Source organism: Polyodon spathula, chromosome 13 (genome assembly GCF_017654505.1).
Source record: "Polyodon spathula isolate WHYD16114869_AA chromosome 13, ASM1765450v1, whole genome shotgun sequence".
Taxonomy (NCBI): domain Eukaryota; kingdom Metazoa; phylum Chordata; class Actinopteri; order Acipenseriformes; family Polyodontidae; genus Polyodon; species Polyodon spathula.
Window position 1 is genome coordinate 28,230,241 of NC_054546.1, and position 19,386 is coordinate 28,249,626.

Consider the following 19,386-nt stretch of genomic DNA (forward strand, 5'->3'; position numbering starts at 1 on the left):
GGCATAAGCAAGTAGGAAATAACACTTACTACCCAGGAATAAAAATTGTGTTACATAGTGGTATTATTGTTGTGATGTGTTTGAAGTATACTGTGTTGTTTTTGTTTTATTTACATGTTTTAAACATCCCTCACAGCTTTGGCAATACTTGTAAAAAATCAGTCATGCCAATAAAGCATTTGAAATTAAAAAAAAAAACTAAAAGCTGATGGTAAAGCACAAGCAAGCATTGTAAAGCACAGAGAGGTGTGGTAAAGCATAGACAAGAATTGTAAAGCACAGAAAGGCATGGTAAAGCATGGCAAACAAGTGTAAACTATGGTACATGCATAGTAAAACTGGAAAACTACAGTGGAAAAATACTGTGGTAAACTTTTATAAATGAAGGCTGGCGTGAATTCTTTCTTGCATTTGAATCACTAGCGGCTAGTTTCACAGACACCAGTCTTGTTCTAATGATGGTATCACTAGGTAGCCCAGAATTAGTGCTAATCCAGGTCTGTAAAACCAACCAAGAGTCCTCAATGTAGGGATGGAAATAAGACTCCCATTGCACAGCAGCGTGACCAATTTCTAAAATCAATAAGACATGTCTGAGCTTGTTACCTCTACACTGGGGCTAATCAAACATGCATCGTTGAAGCTGCTATAGAATAGGAAGCTTATTTCCATCTGCAATGCCTGGATAGTTGTGATTGATCGCTGGTCCTTGGTTAGGGTTTGGATTGATCGCTAGTCCTGGGTTAGGGTGTGGATTGATCACTGGTCCTGGGTTAGTAAGTGGATTGATCGCTGGTCCTGAGTTAGTGTGTGGATTGTGTGCTGGTCCTGGGTTAGGGTGTGGATTGATCACTGGTCCTAGGTTATGGTGTGGATTGATCTCTGGTCCTGGGTTTGGGTGTGGATTGATCGCTGGTCCTGGGTTAGGGTGTGGATTGATTGCTGGTCCTGGGTTACGGTGTGGTTTGATCGCTGGTCCTGGGTTAGTTTGTGGATTGATTGCTGGTCCTGGGTTAGTTTGTGGATTGATTGCTGGTCCTAGGTTAGGGTGTGGATTGATCGCCTGTCCTGGGTTTGGATGTGAATTGATCGCTGGTCCTGGGTTAGTTTGTGGATTGATCGTTGGTCCTAGGTTTGGGTGTGGATTGATTGTTAATCCATGGTTAGGGTGTGGTTTGATCGCTGGTCCTGGGTTTGGGTGTGCATTGATTTCTGGTCCTGGGTTAGGGTGTGGATTGATCGCTGGTCCTGAGTTAGGGTGTAGATTGATCGCTGGTCCTGGGGTACAGTTTAAATTGGAGCTCTGGTGAGTCCGTGTTTCCAGCCTTTTCGAGGGGGATAAGAGGTGGATAAGAATCACTAACAGTTCTGTCTGTCTCTCTCCTCAGATGGGAGGAGGAGTACACACTGAGGGTGCAAATGCAAGAGAGAGTCAATGAGCTACAGGAGGTAAAACACTGTCTGTGTCTGTCTGTCTCTGTGTGTGCCTCTTCAATGTATCTGTGTGTGTCTGTCTGTTTTTCTGTTTCCCTATGTTTCCTTGTCTGTCCTCCATTTCTCTCTCTCTCTCTCTCTCTCTCTCTCTCTCTCTCTCTCTCTCTCTCTCTCTCTCTCGCTCTCTCTCTCTCTCTGTGTTTGTCTCCCCTCTCTCTGACAGCCCTGTTTCTATTCTCTCTCCCTCTCTCTCTCTGACAACTCTGTTTCTATTCTCTCCTCTCTGACAGCCCTGTTTCTATTCTCTCCTCTCTCTGACAGCCCTGTTTCTATTCTCTCTCTCCCTCTCTCTCTGATAACTCTGTTTCTATTCTCTCCTCTCTTACAGCCGTTTCTATTCTCTCTCCTCTCTCTGACAGCCCTGTTTCTATTCTCTGCTCTCTCTGCCTGCCCTCTTTCTATTCTCTCCTCTCTCTCTGACAGCCCTGTTTCTATTCTCTCCTCTCTCTGACAGCATTGTTTCTATTCTCTGCTCTCTCTGACAGCCTTGTTTCTATTCTCTGCTCTCTCTGACTGCCGTCTTTCTATTCTCTCCTCTCTATTTGACAGTCCTGTTTTTGTTCTGTCTGTAGGATGCTCAGGAATCGGAGGCCTGTCAGGAGGAGCTGGCTTTCAAAGTGCAGCAGCTCAAATCTGAGCTAGTCCTGTTCAAGGGGCTGATGAGCAACGTGAGCATCCATTACTGAGCTATCTATCCATCCTTCCATCCATCCATTACTGATCTATCCATCCCTCCATCCATCTATCCATCCATCCACACACATACATCCATACATCCATTAATGAGATATCCCTCTATCTATCACCCATCCCTCCATCTATCCATTCATCCATCCTGTCATGCATTCACTTCATATCTGAACTTTGAGATTACAGACCTCAGACATACTTAAGGAAACTGAATAAAGTCAGTGACAAACTAGATGTCTGTCACTTTAAATGAAGATACTGAGAGAGACTTCTATGGAGACTTTAGTCACTGAATTTACACTGAAGACAGAGAAAGACGTAAAGCTGATATTAACACACTTAATCTGTTTGTATAGGTCCTGTTTAAACATTTACAAACTGAGATACAAAACACATTGAGCATGTGTAAGAGAACTTGAAATATAAAACGTAGTTGTTTGATTCCAGTTTTTTTAAATTAACAAGTGTGTTACCTTTTAAAAAAACAATAGGAGTTAATTAAAGACATGAGTAGATGCTTTGAAAATCTGGCCCTAAGTATTATATTTTTTAGCACTAAATACATTTTTCTTTGAAAGCTGTATTTATGTCATTTGATGCATTAGATTTAAACTTTTGCAGTTAATAAAATGAATGAAGTTATCATAACAAGATAGCTAAAGAGATAATTAGCATAACAGTTAAAAATGCTTCACAAAATGACAGTCGTCTGTCCTGAAATGGGGACAACGCTCTAGATGTGCGAGTAATAGGTGTGCCTCCTGTGTGCTCTCAGAACATGTCCGAACTAGACTCCAAGATCCAGGAGAAGGCAATGAAGGTGGACATGGACATCTGCCGACGCATCGACATCACGGCCAAGCTGTGTGACGTGGCGCAGCAGAGGAATGGCGATGACATGATCAAGATGTTCCAGGTGAGAAACTGCAGCCATTCGGGCTCCACAGCAGAGCAAACAGCCTGGATGACTTATAGAGGAGTTAGAGCCAAGATGGCCAATAGATAGCTGCAGTTTCATAGTTTTCTCCTGTGTTAACAGCAGGGTTTTAGAGCACAGTTTGTTAATTTAACATTACAATACAATCCCTTCACTTGGTGTTTTACGAAAGGTAGTTTTTTAGCTGTAGAGACATGTTTCATTCCCCCTTGAAACCACCTGGTCACGACATGTGTGTCACTCTGTCAACACAACACAGCACGCTTGCATCAGCATATAGTAGGGTAGAAAATAAATGATATTTAGACTGTGATGGAATATTTAAATGTTTTAATGTTTTAAGCATCAATATGTTATATTCTCCCACTTTTGTCTGTTTGTCTGTCTCTCTCCCCCCTTCCTCCAACTCTCTCCTGCCCTCCCTCCATTGCTGTCCCTCCCCTCTGTCTATCTCTTTCTCTCTCCCCTTCTCTTCCTGCTCTTTTCTCTCCTCTTTCTCCCTTCTTGTTTTCTCTTTCACTCCTAGTATGTAAGTTGACCCTCATTTAAACTTTCTCTGCATATGACATAGACCCACCTTTCTTTTTCTTTCTTTCCATTACTGCCCAGCCATTGCATCATTCTTTCTTTTTAAAATCCAATCTCTTTCTTGTCTGCGGTCATTACTAAGTCCCCACCTTTCCTCTCCTCTCCACTCCTCTCCCCCGCTCCCTCGCCTGTTCCTCTCCTCCCTCTCCCTCTTCTCTCCTCTCTCATCTCTAGTCACTGCACTTGTCTCCTTTCAAGGTGGCCCCTCCCCCCTCTGGAATGGGGCGTCGCCCTGTGAGAGACAGGAAGCAGCAAGCCCCGGGCGATGAGGAGCCAGTCAGTGTGTCCGAGAGCGAGGTGGCCGGGGCCAGGGAAGAGGAAGACACCAGCGCAGCCAATCAGATCAATGAGGAGATGCAGAGGATGCTCAATCAGCTGTGAGTCTGCATGCACCAGGGCATCATGTGACATGTAGTTTGCAAGCACTGCTTCAAAACATCATGTAGCTACATATGACACAAAACCAATTTGGGATTTTTTAGATCTCACCCGTTTCAGATTTGGTCTGCACTGCTATTTATTTACGATACTACGATGTTCATATTGTATTTTAATAGTATTATTTGCAGTAAACTCTATTGTAATTAAATATTAAATCTTGCATTGTAAACCTGTACTGCCCTGTAACATTATTATATAATATAGAAAGAGAGGTAGAATTGAAAAACTGCAAGCAGCTGTATATCCTAAGGAGCATCAGAATCTAACTGGATACTCATCAGTCCAATGTTTCATCTGACACTTCAGAAATAGCCAGGTAGACTGATGTAGTTTAAGTTGGAAAGCTGCACAGTGACTTACAGGTGAGTGTTCTAAGAACCTTGTGACACAGACAGTTCTGAGTGGGAGTTCCATCCTAAAAGAAAGCTACACAGATGCATTTGTTTCTAGGTGTGTGTGTGTGTGTATACACACACACACACACACACACACACACACACACACACACACATATACACTACTGGTCAAAAGTTTTAGAGCACCCCCATTTTTCCAGTTTTTAATGAAATTTAATTGAAATTTAATTTAGTCCAGTGAATAACCTGAAATGGTACAAAGGTAAGCGGTAAACTGCCAGAGGTTAAAAAAAAAAAAGTTTAGGTTACCAAAAACTGAAAAATAATGTACATTTCAGAGTTACACAAAAAGGCCTTTTTTAGGAAACAAGTAATGGGTTAACAATTTACAGCTGTTCTGCAGCAATGGAAGTAAATTAAGCCTTGAAAGTTGATGCTAACAATTCCTACAGGTGTCCCAACTTTTGTTGATTACTTACAAACCCTCTGTCTGTATAAGAGCAGTGTTGCAACAGATTGTTACTACACCCTCTTAAACATTATTTGGACAGTATTGTACTGCAGGAAGTAGTATATAGCTATCATAATGGTGAGAAAAAGGCAATTAACAAAGGAAGAAAGACAGACCATTATAACCCTTAAAAGTGTAGGTCTTTCCTTTAGAGAAATTGCAAAGAAAGCCAAGGTGTCAGTGAGTACAGTTTCCTACACCATCAAAAGGCACTTAGAAACTGAAGGAAACTCTGACAGGAAGAGGTCTGGCAGACCCAAAGCCACAACAGAATCAGAAGACAAGTTTCTGAGAGTCAGCAGCTTGCATGATAGGCAGCCACAGGACAACAGCTTCAAGCACAACTTAACACTGGTCGAAGTAAGCAAGTTTCAGTTTCAACTGTGAAGAGAAGACTTCGAGCTGCAGGTTTGACAGGTCGAGTGGCAGTAAGAAAGCCACTGCTAAGATGACAAAATAAGAAAAAGAGGCTTGCCTGGGCCATGAATCATGGCCAGTGGACTACTGAAGACTGGAAGAAGGTTTTATGGACCGATGAATCAAAATATGAAATCTTCGGTTCATCACGCAGGGTTTTTGAACGCCATTGAGTAGGCAAAAGGATGGTTCCTCGGTGTGTGACACCAACTGTCAAACATGGAGGAGGAAGCGTGATGGTCTGGGGCTCTTTTGCTGGATCCAGAGTTGGCGACTTGCACAGAGTGAGTGGCACCCTGAACCAAAAAGGTTACCACAGCATTTTGCAGCGCCATGCAATGCCCTCTGGTATACGTCTAGTTGGTCAGGGGCTCATCCTACAGCAAGATAATGACCCAAAACATACCTCCAGGCTATGTCAGAACTACCTTAGAAGAAAAGAACAAGACGGTAGGCTTCAAGTCATGGAATGGCCAGCACAGTCTCCAGACTTAAACCTCATCGAGCTAGTTTGGGATGAACTGGACAAAAGGGTGAAAGCAAAGCAACCTACAAGTGCAACACATTTGTGGGAACTTCTGCAACAGTGTTGGGAAGAACTTTCCGAACAATATTTGATTTCCATTGTAGAAAGAATGCCACGAGTGTGTTCGGCTGTTATATCTGCAAAAGGTGGCTACTTTGATGAGTCAAAAATTTAGATTAAATTTTGTTAAACAAAACGATTCCATGATTTCTTTTTTTTATCTCCAATTGTTTATTTGTTCTATGCTTTAATTTCAGAGTACATTGAGACATTAAACTGCTTAAATTTCAATAAAAACTGGAAAAATTGAGGTGTTTTAAAACTTTTGACCGGTAGTGTATATGTATATATATATGTGTGTGTGTGTGTGTGTGTGTGTGTGTGTGTGTGTGTGTGTGTGTGTGTGTGTGTGTGTGTATATATATATATATATATATATATATATATATATATATATATATATACACACACACCTAGATTTGAATTAATGCGTTTATAGGTTTAATTTTATGTTACAATGTTACTTGAACCCGCGCAGCTTCATGCGTTAAGTGAATTACTTAATATGTAAATGACTATACGTGCATTGACATTGTATCATAGTATCTTTTGAAAACGATTTTAATAGGTTATCTTTTATGAAAAATAAGTGGAGACAACTCTGTTTTGTGTGTGTGTGCGTTTGCTATTGTGTGTGTGTGTACGTTATATATTATATCTATGTGATATTATCATATTATAGACTAAATTTTATATATATATATATATATATATATTATATATATATATATAATATATAGACTTTGACTTTTAAAAAACCTTTATTCAATCACACAAACAACTGCAACTCTCCTTCTTCCCCCAATACACACAGTCCCTCACTCACACACCAGCGCTGTTCAAACATCAAAAAATCATGGACCATAGAACAGTATGTAAAGTCAATCTTAATCCTGCCCTTTAACAGCAACCAAAGAGTCATATTAATATAATTTTAACCACAGTTCTGCAGCTTACTTTGTCCAAGTATAAAATTAATTAAACAGCATTTAATTATTTCTTTCCTACTGTAAGCATATCTAGAGTCAGCAAATAAGTGGAATACATTTTCCTCCTCTCCACAGAATGCACAGCTGTGCTAGCTGTGGCATTGACATGATGGACATAACGCCCCGTGGCGATGATGCAGTGCAGGATGCGCCACTGCTGATCCTCTGAACGCTTGGGCAGGGCGGGTTGTAAAAGTCCTCCATATTGGAACAGCATCATTAGCATAATTCATATGGTCCAACCACTTAACATCTGGCAAGGTACCCACATGGCACACCTTCACACAAAGCTGATACAGTTTGTTTTTTTTTTCTTTGCAGAACAATTCTGCAGTGTGTCAGTAATGTACAATCTCCTCTCCACTGTGTCAGTACTGCACCATCTCCCCTCCATTGTGTCAGTAGTGCACCATCTCCCCTCCAGTGTGTCAGTACTGCACCATCTCCCCTCCAGTGTGTCAGTACTGCACCTTCTCCCCTCCAGTGTGTCAGTACTGCACCTTCTCCCCTCCAGTGTGTCAGTACTGCACCATCTCCCCTCCAACTCCTCAGGTAAAGCAGGAGATATCACAAAACCAGGGAAGGATGGCTTCTCTTCAACAGCACCACCTTCACCCCAGCACCTCTCTCACCCTAGGAGAGAAAGATTCTCTGAGTTAATTTAAAACTTTCTCCTGTATTCGGAGGGAAAGGACCGCCAGCTGCTTGGCCAAACTCTCCACTTCTCTCCACTGCCCGGCAGTCACCAGCAGCAGACGTTTTAGTCTGGTGACTACTCCAGCCATGAACACAGAGCACAGTGTCCCTGAGTGGAGACTTTCCATAGGGTAGAAAGGATTGAAGAGCCATGGCTCTTCCAGCAGCAACTTGTGGTTACATGTTCCTTGTGTCTTTTCACTTTAACCACTTAAAGGCATTGAGTAGATTATATATAGAACTCCAGGAGCCCAGAGGTATATATCCTGCACACATTCACAAGGAACAGATGCAAGTCCCATTCCAACCCCCACGCACTGTGAAGGAAAGAGAAGGCAGTGTGACTCCAGCTGAACTGCTAAGAAAACAGCAGCCATTGAGCTGCCTGCAGCCGGAAAGCATCTACGAGACCGTGAACATTGATAAATCCCTGGCCCCCATTTCCCGGAGGTAGTTATAAAACAGCAGGCAGGCATGAAGTGAAGGGGGACTGGTTCCATTCTAGTCTCCAGACAGGAAAGTGCTGTACTTACCCCAGTTCACCTTCGTAGTGGAAGCTCTCTGGAAGACTTTCAGGCTGTCCGCCAGTGCTAGCACATCAGACTGAGAAGTGAATAAGCAGACAGCCGGACTGGAGGGGCACTCAGCACCAAGGGGACTTTCAGACCAGTCAGCTTGCTCTGGAACAATATAGAGGGCATACAGCATCCGTACAGTGAACAGCCCTGCCGAATCCCCCTCTGTACAGGGAAGGGAAGGCTCAGACAATAAAGTAGATAAAATGTCTCGAATTAAAATATATTGTTAAAAATCATTCTTGCTGGGATGCAATAAGACTTATCTCTGTGTATTGCCATTCCATTGCATTCCCTCATCCTGTTAGGTAACACTTTTGATAAGATTTTCTAATCAGAGCAGAGAAGGGCAACAGGGCACCAATTCTTCAGTTCTTTTAAGTCCCCTTTCTTTGGTAACAGAGTCACCACAGCTCTGCAGTAACTCAGGGACAACTCCTCCTCTTAAGCTTTCCTTAAATGCTTGTATCCTGTACAAATCCCTTCCAATCACTGGCCACGTTTCTTTATAAAACTCCCATTGCAGCCCATCAATCCCAGGAACCTTCCCTGTTGACAGCTGGCTCACAGCCCCTGTCAGCTCTTGCAGTGTCAGAGGAGCCTCAAGGGGGCATTGTCCTACCAGGGGCAGCTTGGGCAGAACTTCGAGTAGGGGGGCCGTCTGCACTTCATCACAAGGCTCTGCCATAAAAAGTTGACTATAGGAGGATACAGTATCTTTATTGATTTTCTCTTGGCTGTGTACTTCTCCCACACTGGGTAGACGTACTTGTAAACTGGCTTGACGCCTGTGGGCTTGCGTGTAAACTGCCCAGACGTGCTTTGTCCTCTGATGCTGTAGCTCTGGGTTGGCTGCATGATTGGCCTGCAGAGTGAAAAGAAGTGGTCGGCTGACGGCACACGCTTCGGAGGGCAACTTGTGTTCATCTTCACCACTCCCAAGTCAGCGAGGGGGTATTAGCTGAGCCTAAAAAATAAAATTGTATATTTCAAATTGGGGTAAAATCATTTGGCGACTACTAAATAAAAAAAATTAAAAATTACAATCTCTCTCTCTCCAGCTCGCCAACTGTCTGATTTAATAATCTGATTGAATTATTTGTACACTGCTGGCAAAATATTTTTATTTGGACTTTGTCAATGTCCCACCACTGTCTCAAACTGTCAAACCTCCCCCTCTACAGCCTCTTTAAACTTTAAATACATTTTTTTTTTTTTAAATCGAGTCTTCCAATAATTTAATATTAAAATGCCAAAAGGATGATGAATGGGCAGCAGTGGGTAAACAGACAGTGAACAACACTGTGCTGGTCTGAGATGGTGGGAACAATGTCACTTTCTACAATCTGATTAAGGTGTTTCTTTGATCAGTATAAACTGTCTAATCTTGCTTTTGATATCCGATCAACATTCATTTTTATCATGTATATTGTTTGAGGCTGGGGCTAATATTCCTCTAGACGTCAACCAGATCATTAAGCTTTAAATTACTGAACAGTTCTTTGGAGGACTAGGCATGTGGTTCTCCATGATTCCTATCTAGTGTGAAATCATCAGTGCAGTTAAAATCACCTCCCACTAAAATCATATGATTTTGACTAGATTGAGGTACTACTTGATTTAGTTTATTAAAAAACAGAAACTCTTCTCTGTCTTCGTTTGGTGAATATACATTAATAAAGATACGATCTAAGCCCATAAAATGTGTTTCAATTTTTAAAAGATGCCCTGTAACAACTTCACTGACTGATACAATTGTTATGTCCAATCCTGGTGCAAATAATACTGCTACCCCAGCAATGACATTTGAGCCGTGACTAAAAATCCTGCCCCCTTTCCATTCACTCAGCCACTCGCTCTCATTCACAGTCAGTGAGCGTCTCTTGCAAAAACACAACATTTGCACGCTTTAAAAAAATAAAATCAAAAAGCTGAGCTGTCTTATTAAAACTCCTACCACCGTTTATATTAAGAGTTGCTACTTAAATTTTCTCCGTATTGAAAAAGTTTTTATTTTTATTTTGTATCTTTTTTCTCCGATACAATTATTTTCTTTAGCCTATATCTTTCCTTTTGATCAAGTTCTACTAACATGACTCTTCTCATTGCTATTTTAGCAGAATGACTAAATAACTGATTATTTGAAAAGTAGTTTGGCAATTCAATACCCCTAGCCTCTTTTGTTTCATCAAGAAAAGACACTGTTTTATCAACATTGTAAATTTTGTTCCAACTTTGTGAACCTGTTAAAACCTCATCTATATTGAAGATATATCCGACAGCCCTCCGTTCCATTCTGCTGGCATCAATTATTCCTCTTCAGAAATTTCTTTTTCAGTCATGGCTACTGTATCCGGCAGAGGATCCACTAGGCTTAGGTCTATCTCATTACCAGGGGCAACCCCAGCATTGACACCAGCCCTCTCCTCTGACCGGTGGACACATACTGGCCCAGGGAGAGGCCTGGTCCCACAGTTCCCCTCCATCTCCAGAGTGTGGGCTGCCACAGCATTGCTGTGATCCCTAGCTCTGGAGCTTGATCGCTTCACTGCACTGGGTTGAGACCCAGAGCTGCTCTCCCCAGAGACCATTTCAGAGTCCTGTCCTTCAACCACCGCATCTGGATTCTTTATTTTTTTCTTTTTTTTTTCTAGAAACAGCTTTAAATTCTGAATTTTCACCATCAGCAATAGATGTGCTTGGCTGATTGTTCATTTCTTTTTTCAGACAGGATGCGGCTCAGGTCTCGCGCTCTCTGGCTGTACTGGCAACTGCGCTCCCAGTGCTGTTTCCGAGGTTTCCGAGGCTCCGGTAGCCTCCTCATTTTCACCTCTTTCCTTGTTTTCCACATTGGAAACATTTCATTGATTCAGCACTTGCAAACATGATATAGTTAGAGCCATCAATACTAAAATTCCAAGCCACTTCATAGAAGAATCAGTGCTGAATTTAAGACGTAAAAGGAAAAAAAAGGAAAAGAGAAGTCGCAAGCTGCTTCTTTTAAAATCCAGATAAGTATAGTTTATTGAAGATAAAAGTTCTGAGTTGCAAAGTTACATCCAGACATATTATAGGTCACATGGTGACAGCAATTTGCAGGTTTCCTCTTTCCAAGCACGGATAAGAGCAATACAAAGAACATTTCAGTATTTTCAGTTTAAATGCAGTCTCTCAATGACAGCATGATTTTTCCTTAAACCAATCAGAAAGACACAAATCTCTTCTCACTTGGTTAATTGCCCATTTGTCCTAACCCTACCTTCAAAGTATCTGGTTCAATCCAGTTTATCTTTGAAGTAGCCAGTTTTTATAACACTCATAAAATCAACTGTAATTTCCTAAGAAAACCTGTTTTATTTCATTCTAAGACCAAAAATATATCTAAATAAAATGTTCCAACAGCCAGGATCATCATCAGGGTTTTTACATCCGAGTAAAATTGGTTTGATCGGAGTCATTAACTTTTCGTACCTTTCGAATTCTGTAATTAATGTCTTGTCTTTGATGAAAGGCAGTACATTTGAAAGAATAACCTTTGTAACAGGAGACGCCAGCAGTGAAACACTATGATTTTTTCTTTTATTGTCAGCCATTCTTCAACAACTTGGTTCACTAATCGCTCACTATTTAAGAACACTACAATAGCTTTATTCATTTGTGAAGCCAATTTAATATTATTAAAACCAATTTTTCCTCCAACTGCCAATATACATTCCTGTACTTTTACTAAATTGTCAGATATGCAATTAACACCATGCCTGCGGGTCAACGACCTGCTCCCCCAAAAACTAGAGCTCACAGCAGCTCTATTCAATGAGCCATAGACACGTAAATAAATAAATGAATAAAAATGACAAATGAATAAATAAGTAAATAGATAAATAAGATAGAATTCTAAAAGTTCCACTCGCACAAAACTCACTTCTTACTCTATCCAACCCCTCATAAACCCATAATCTTCCATGAGAGAGAGAGAGAGAGAGCAACTTGGCTTGTGTAATATCACTGCTATTTAAATATATAGTAGCACTCCACATAACCACAATAATTGGGTCAGAGCTCTGCGAGGTTGTGAAACAGGATCTGTTCATTAGTGTATCACCCAAAATAAAATACAATATTGATAAATGAAATGCAGATGGGCCCGAGTTCATTATAAAAAGACGGGTTTCCCTCATGAGAGGGAAAATAGCAGTGACTGAAAGAGCAGTGTTTTAATGAGCTGGACGCCTTGCTTTATTTACATGTTGTGTTGCTGCAAGAAATTTTTAAGTTCAGAGATTATAGTTTCAGATCGTTGTGGTTCCATTAGAGCTCTCAGACTCATGTCTGAACCCTAGCTCGTACACTGGAGTGTAACCATTAACAGCCCCCCCCCCCCCCCAACAATCTGTCTGCCCCCTAGTGGATGAGAGAATGTGATACTCTGAGCTTCCTGGGTAATGTTTCACTCCTGTGTACCAGCTGTACTTGGAGGTTAGACATGATTCCTAGAGCACTGTTGTGAGTGTGTTCCTGTAATTGGGTTAGACTTGATTCTGAGAGCACCGTTGTGAGTGTGTTCCTGTAATCAGGTTAGACTTGATTCTCTGAGCACCGTTGTGAGTGTGTTCCTGTAATCAGGTTAGACTTGATTCTCAGAGCACTGTTGTGAGTGTGTTCCTGTAATCAGGTTAGACTTGATTCTCAGAGCACTGTTGTGAGTGTGTTCCTCTAATCAGGTTAGACTTGATTCTCAGAGCACTGTTGTGAGTGTGTTCCTGTAATCAGGTTAGACTTGATTCTCAGAGCACTGTTGTGAGTGTGTTTCTGTAATCAGGTTAGACTTGATTCTCAGAGCACTGTTGTGAGTGTGTTCCTCTAATCAGGTTAGACTTGATTCTCAGAGCACTGTTATGAGTGTGTTCCTGTAATCAGGTTAGACATTGCATTGCATTGTATTGTATTGTACAACCTGTGTTTTATATTCCTCTGGTCCTGTTTCAGGAGGGAGTGTGATTTTGAGGATGACTGCGACAGCCTCACCTGGGAGGAGACTGAGGAGACACTGCTGCTCTGGGAGGATTTCTCCGGCTACGCCATGGCAGCCGTCGAAGCGCAGGGAGAGGTGAGAGGGAGGATAGGAGAGGTGAGAGAGGAGAGGGGAGGGGTTTATATAATGCCTTTCACATAGGGAGAGAGTGTGTCACACAAACATGCACACTCACAGGAAGAGGATGTGGGGGGGTGGGGACAGCGCCTCATACAGGAAATTCACACACATTACTGACGAGCTGGCAGCCTTTTACATGGGCTAGGAAACTGCTGCCATTGTGGCTATGCTGTGGAACCATTATTCCTGCTCTAATCAATGGAGCAAGCAGAGCCAGAATGGCCAACATAGGATATAGTTTCACCTATATCAAAGTAGGATATAGTTTCACCATCATATATATATATATATATATATATATATATATATATATATATATATATATATATAGACACACACACACACAGAGTCGACTCCACTTATTTGCATATTAGATAACTACATAAATCGCGTAATTGCATAGCGTGCAGCTTTTCCCGTTTTTAGTGCATTGTTTTCTATGATTGTATGATACAGTTAAATGCATACACACAGTCGACTCCACTTATTTTCATATTGGATAATTGCATAAATTGTTTTCTATGATTGTATGATACAGTTAAATGCATATCGGCTGAATGTATAATTCACTTAACTGCATGAAGCTGCACAGCCCCGAAGTCTGTTGCACATTGCATTTTAATTTGGATAATTGCAGAATGCAAACAGCGTTCGAGTGTTTAAAAAAAATAAAAATAAACGAACGTTGAGTGTTTCAGCAATGGCAATTATAACGTATAATATTTCTGAACTTGTTCATTATTTTAAGTTACTTGTGATAAAATATATGGGGAAAATAAAGTTATGAGTTTGATAAAAACGAGTCATATATACATGACATATAGGCCTTTTGTCATTGTACCTCATTGTATTCCCTCACTCCGGTTATATGTGCATGACCTCACACCGTCCTGAGCCCATGGAATTATGCAGAGTCAACTGTACACAGAAACACACGCACACACACACACACACACACACACACACACACATACACATACTTATACACACATATATATACAGATACAGATTACAGATAATTGAAAAAAGTAAACATATATGATATGTATTTTGTTCAACCCTGATTTGAAAATGACTGTGTATTTATTGTATTCCGTGCCTTCTCTCCAGCAGGAGGAGAACCTTGAGAAAGTGATTCGAGACACGGAGTCCATGTTCAAGTCTCGGGAGCTCGAGTACCAGGAAACCATCGGACAGATTGAGGTAAGTGCAGTGCAGCCTTCGGCCAGCAGGGGGCAGGTTGTGAGGTGAGGTGGCAGGAGGGTCATCTGGGTTTGAGCCAAGATGGGTGACGGCTTTGATTAATTTGGTAAACGCAAACATACCAGCCTGGTCAATGCTGGGTCACACACACACACACACACACGCGCATGCGCACACACACACACACACACACACACACACACACACACACACACACACCCTTAACCAACCTGGTCAGTGCTGGGTCACACACAGAGACACACTCACACACACCCACACAGTTACGGCAGTATTGATCTGCATCATGTTGTCAGTTAATACCTTTAAGAAAGGTATCGCCAAAAACAAAACCTCATTCAGGCATTCCTTGTAGATGCTTCCTGGATGACTTCAGTTAGAGCTGCACAAACCCATTATTCTGCTTGTATCTCTCAGCTGGAACTCGCCACTGCGAAGAACGACATGAACCGGCACCTGCACGAGTACATGGAGATGTGCAGCATGAAGAGGGGGCTGGACGTGCAGATGGAGACCTGCAGGAGACTCATCACACAGTCCGGAGACAGGTGAGGGGAGACACTGAGCACACAGTCCGGAGACAGGTGAGGGGAGACACTGAGCACACAATCCAGGGGCAGGTGAGGGGAGACACTGAGCACACAGTCCAGGGGCAGGTGAGGGGAGACACTGAGCACACAGTCCAGGGGCAGGTGAGGGGAGACACTGAGCACACAATCCAGGGGCAGGTGAGGGGAGACACTGAGCACACAGTCCAGGGGCAGGTGAGGGGAGAGAGGGGAGTGTGTCTGTATCTGCACATTAAAACATTAATAGAGATCCTGCTGACCACACCAAATGATGGCCATATCTGTCATACATCTGTTTGTGTAACCCTCTTCCACCCCCCACCCCCCACCCTCCCCAATCACAGGAAGTCTCCTACTCCATTCACAGACCCAGGGGCGAGCGAGGAGAGCGAGGATTCAGAGAAGGAGAGAAGAACACCCTTTGAAAATGAAGAGAAGAGATAGGAAAGAGAGGGGGAATGAGGGAGAGGAGAGAGAAACAATCTCCCTCCCCTAACAGTGAAGTGAAGAGAGGGATGAGAGAGCGTGACAGAGGAAATAGCAGGGAGGAGCAGGTTAGAAGGGGAGAGAAAGAGAGAGCAGGAGACGGGGAGTGTGAGTATATGAGAGTGGGGGAGGATGAACAAGAGATGAGAGAGAGGTGAGAGTAAAAAGCTGGAGAAGAAAGTATAGATATTAAATGGAAAAAAGGAGTAGGAGAGAAAATGGAGGAAAGGGAGAGAGCGGGAAAGATTAAGAGTTCGACAGGAGCTGTAATAATGTGTAAATATTTACTAATACTTGCAAGTAAACACAAAACTGGCACCATTTTGGTTCCAAAGTTGACTCTGCATCGTCTATAAACCATAGGGCATGTGGAGCCGACATGGCCGACACAGGGCTGCAGTTTCACACCCCTTGCATAGTTTTTATATGGGCTGTCAGTTATAACATGGTATGTGGGCTAATGTACAGGGGTTTGTCATATCAGAATATTCTTTCAAAGTTCTTTGAGTCTTTCATTATGTAATAGCTTAATTAAATCTATGATTTTGCACAATGTTATCACAGTACAGCAGAAGCAGTCTCATCCAATTCAATTGGTTCAAATGTGAAAATCTTGCATCTCGGAGGGAGTCGTTACGCTACATTGTTAATGCATAATGCTCTGATGTTAATAAACTGCAATGTCAGGCACAACAGTGTGTCTATAAACATCACAGTGCGGTGCTGCATGTATACTGCACAAAGAGCATCTGTCCAAGTGACTGCGAAACAAAGCACTGTAGTACAGTCCTTTCCCAAAACAGAATTCCAAAACCAGTTCTTACGTGCTTTCTCATTCTATCTGCAACTCAATCCATTGTGTCCTGCTAGGAGCTGAATGTACTGTTTTTGACCCATAATGAAACATGCATTGATTAGTTTCCATCTGCACCATTCAGCTGGTCACAAGCCAGAGGTCCATCGGTTAATAAAGGGATCTTACAGGATCGGATACGACAGCTTCTACTGTGTAAAGAAACCTCTCAGGAGTAACACTGCATTGTGCAACTCTGATGTGCTTTCCCACACCTCAAAAGCAGTATGCTTTGCTGCAGTAGTTGGTAAGCCTATTGAATAATGATGCAGTAGAAACATCAGTATGAAATCATACATGACAGACATGTATAAGCAGGTAAGAAATGAAATATTTTGAAGCTGCAGATGATAGGCTGGAAATAAGACTCCCACTGCGTAGCAGTGCGTTCCATTCCTATTGAGCTTGTTACATGCACACTGGCTGATCAAGCTTGTATTATAACCTGGAATGGGTGACACCGCTGTGCAACAGGAGTCTTATTTCCGTCCTTGTGATAAAGTGTCTGTAATGTGATTATCGGAAATCATGTTTGTAGCTGATAAAGTGATTACTAGAAATGTCAGACTGTGTGTAGCTTGAACATGGCATAGCCACGGGTACAGGTAGGTACTTGTTGACGTGTAAATCTGGTTTAAAAAGCCTGTGCAGGGCTGTAGCTGTAAAGTCCTGCTACTATACAATATGTTTTATAATACATGGGATTTATATGATATGCAATCAGAGACAATGAACCTAAAGGAGTGCCAAGGTCTTTCTTGCCTCTTATTAGCACTATTAGCAACATTATCACTGCTCTCACCTTTAAAGGAGCACTAGCCATCTTTAAAACCCATTCTCTTAGCTCTTATTAGCTTTATTAACAATAATATTGCCCACTTTTAAAGAAATGCTAAGCAATATTAAAACCCATTCTCTTCTCCCAATAGCACTAGCAACATTATCACTTGCTCTCCTTATAGAAGTGCTGACCAAGGCTACATTTTAGTGACAATAAGAGGCTAGAACTCTTAGAATATAGGTTTTGCTAGTGTTATGTAATATTTAAATGTGCAAAGCTAAATATTGTGAATGCCTTAGCCATGAGTAAATAGTAAATGAGCTTAGGAAACTGGTGCCATTTTGGCTTCTATTCAGACCTGGCCTGTGTTAACAATACAGACTTGGAGCCAAAATGGCAGACAACGGACTGCAGTTTCATAGACTTCGCTGCTCTGTAAACATGTGAGAAGTCTGGTTTGGAAACTGAGGCCCATTTTGGATCCAGAGCTGGGCCTGTCACTTGTGTTACAGACAGGGGGATTAGATCCAGTTTCACAGGTGAAGGTTTACATAGCAGATGGATTGCTGCCTGAGTGTATATTCAAACGTGCAAAGCTAGAGATAATGAATGCCTTCGCCACAAACACAAGTTGAAATATGTGTAGCTTCGAATTGCAGTAAAAATACAACACTGTGTGTGTGTGTGTGTGTGCAAAAAATAAATAAAAAATATCTGTACAAATTGCAAATGTGTCAGACTATAAACTATGATATATAAAATTATGGCTATTGCAACTTAAGGGGAAATGCTGGTGCCACTGTACAATATATAATAAAAGTGTGGCTACTGAAACTTAGTGGAAGTGTGTGAATCATTGCTGGAGCCACTGCTGTACCACAAACCGTCTCGCTTCAGGAATTCAGCTTTTAGGCACCTTATCACAAGCAGGTGCAGTGGTTGAAACGGAAAGGTTAAGTCGGTTCACCGGCTGAGTAATGATCTTATATTAGACACATAAGAAGTGAAATATTAGGAACATGCAGGGGATGTAAAGTACAGGATCTCATGAAAAGGGTTGAATGTCCACATGCCTGTAACTAGAGCACTGGAGCTTATTGTTCTGATTATATGTACAGGTAACAGTTATGTAAAGCATGCGTATGTACGTTCAAACCCTCACACAGCACTATGTATCAGGGTTATTAAAGTCCTAACCCATGCTTTAAAATCTAGTTGTCTTACTTCTTATTGGTCTACATTATTTTACTGTACACCCTATTGACAGTGCTATGGCAGGTGAATCAGTCCCACGGTGTACACCCTATTGACAGTGCTATGGCAGGTGAATTAGTCCCACGGTGTACACCATATTGACAAGCTGTGGTTAAAATTTTTTGTCCGGACATCCTAACTTGCAAGTAGACGATTAATAACTCTGACCACAAGAGGGAGTCTGAAGTTATCTGAAGATCAGCCCTAGAGCAGAGGAAAAGAAACTGACACCATCTTAGTCTGAAATGGAGTCAGACAGGATGGCAGTTTGCACTAGTCGAGCCTGTTAGGTCTGCAGAACCCATTAGTTTCAGGTTTACAAGTAGAAGTGTTACAATGCAGTCCAGGGCTGTTCCCCTGCAGTGCTGTACAATGCTTTCATGAAACCCAGCTGTGTCTGAGCAGGGTGTGTGTGGGCTGATCAGATCGAAGCTGTGAGGTTCTAAACATCATGAAGGACATTGTCCACTCTTCCTTGCTAAACTAATTTATTCTACACAAAGAAATACACAACAAGAACAAAATAACTTATAGCAGTGCAGCTGTAATATCAGGACAGGGCTGTCAGTGCCCAGCAGGGGCAGGAGAGAGGGGACTTTCACTGGCATGAATTATTGAAAATAGCTGAAAATAAGACTTTTGAAGTAGTTTTGGACACATAATAAATAGATGTTTCCTTGGCATTTTTTCCATTGCTTTATATGGGGGGGGGGGGCATCCTCCTCTGAGGGACAACGGTTTACATTTTCCATATAAAGATGAGAGAGAAGAGTTTGTTTTATCTGCCCCC

General features: G+C 41.9%; 1 protein-coding gene across 9 annotated transcripts in view; it reads left to right on the forward strand.

Annotated features, from left to right (window-relative positions):
• LOC121325762 (non-homologous end joining factor IFFO1-like) overlaps nucleotides 1-18,547 on the forward strand; it is a 34,911-nt gene extending 16,364 nt beyond the window's left edge. Inside the window, exons 2-10 of one of the 9 annotated variants that reach the window (XM_041268714.1) lie at nucleotides 1,389-1,449; nucleotides 2,067-2,162; nucleotides 2,960-3,100; nucleotides 3,648-3,650; nucleotides 3,884-4,086; nucleotides 13,267-13,408; nucleotides 14,546-14,635; nucleotides 15,071-15,201; nucleotides 15,567-18,547. In XM_041268714.1, the coding sequence (XP_041124648.1) occupies nucleotides 1,389-1,449; nucleotides 2,067-2,162; nucleotides 2,960-3,100; nucleotides 3,648-3,650; nucleotides 3,884-4,086; nucleotides 13,267-13,408; nucleotides 14,546-14,635; nucleotides 15,071-15,201; nucleotides 15,567-15,666 (967 nt within the window). In that variant the 3' untranslated portion in view covers nucleotides 15,667-18,547. Of the gene's footprint in view, nucleotides 1-1,388; nucleotides 1,450-2,066; nucleotides 2,163-2,959; nucleotides 3,101-3,647; nucleotides 3,651-3,883; nucleotides 4,087-13,266; nucleotides 13,409-14,542; nucleotides 14,636-15,070; nucleotides 15,202-15,566 lie in introns of all 9 variants that reach the window. The other 8 variants (XM_041268711.1, XM_041268717.1, XM_041268715.1 and 5 more) reach the window with 8 other exon arrangements.
• The last annotated feature ends 839 nt before the right edge of the window (nucleotides 18,548-19,386 follow it).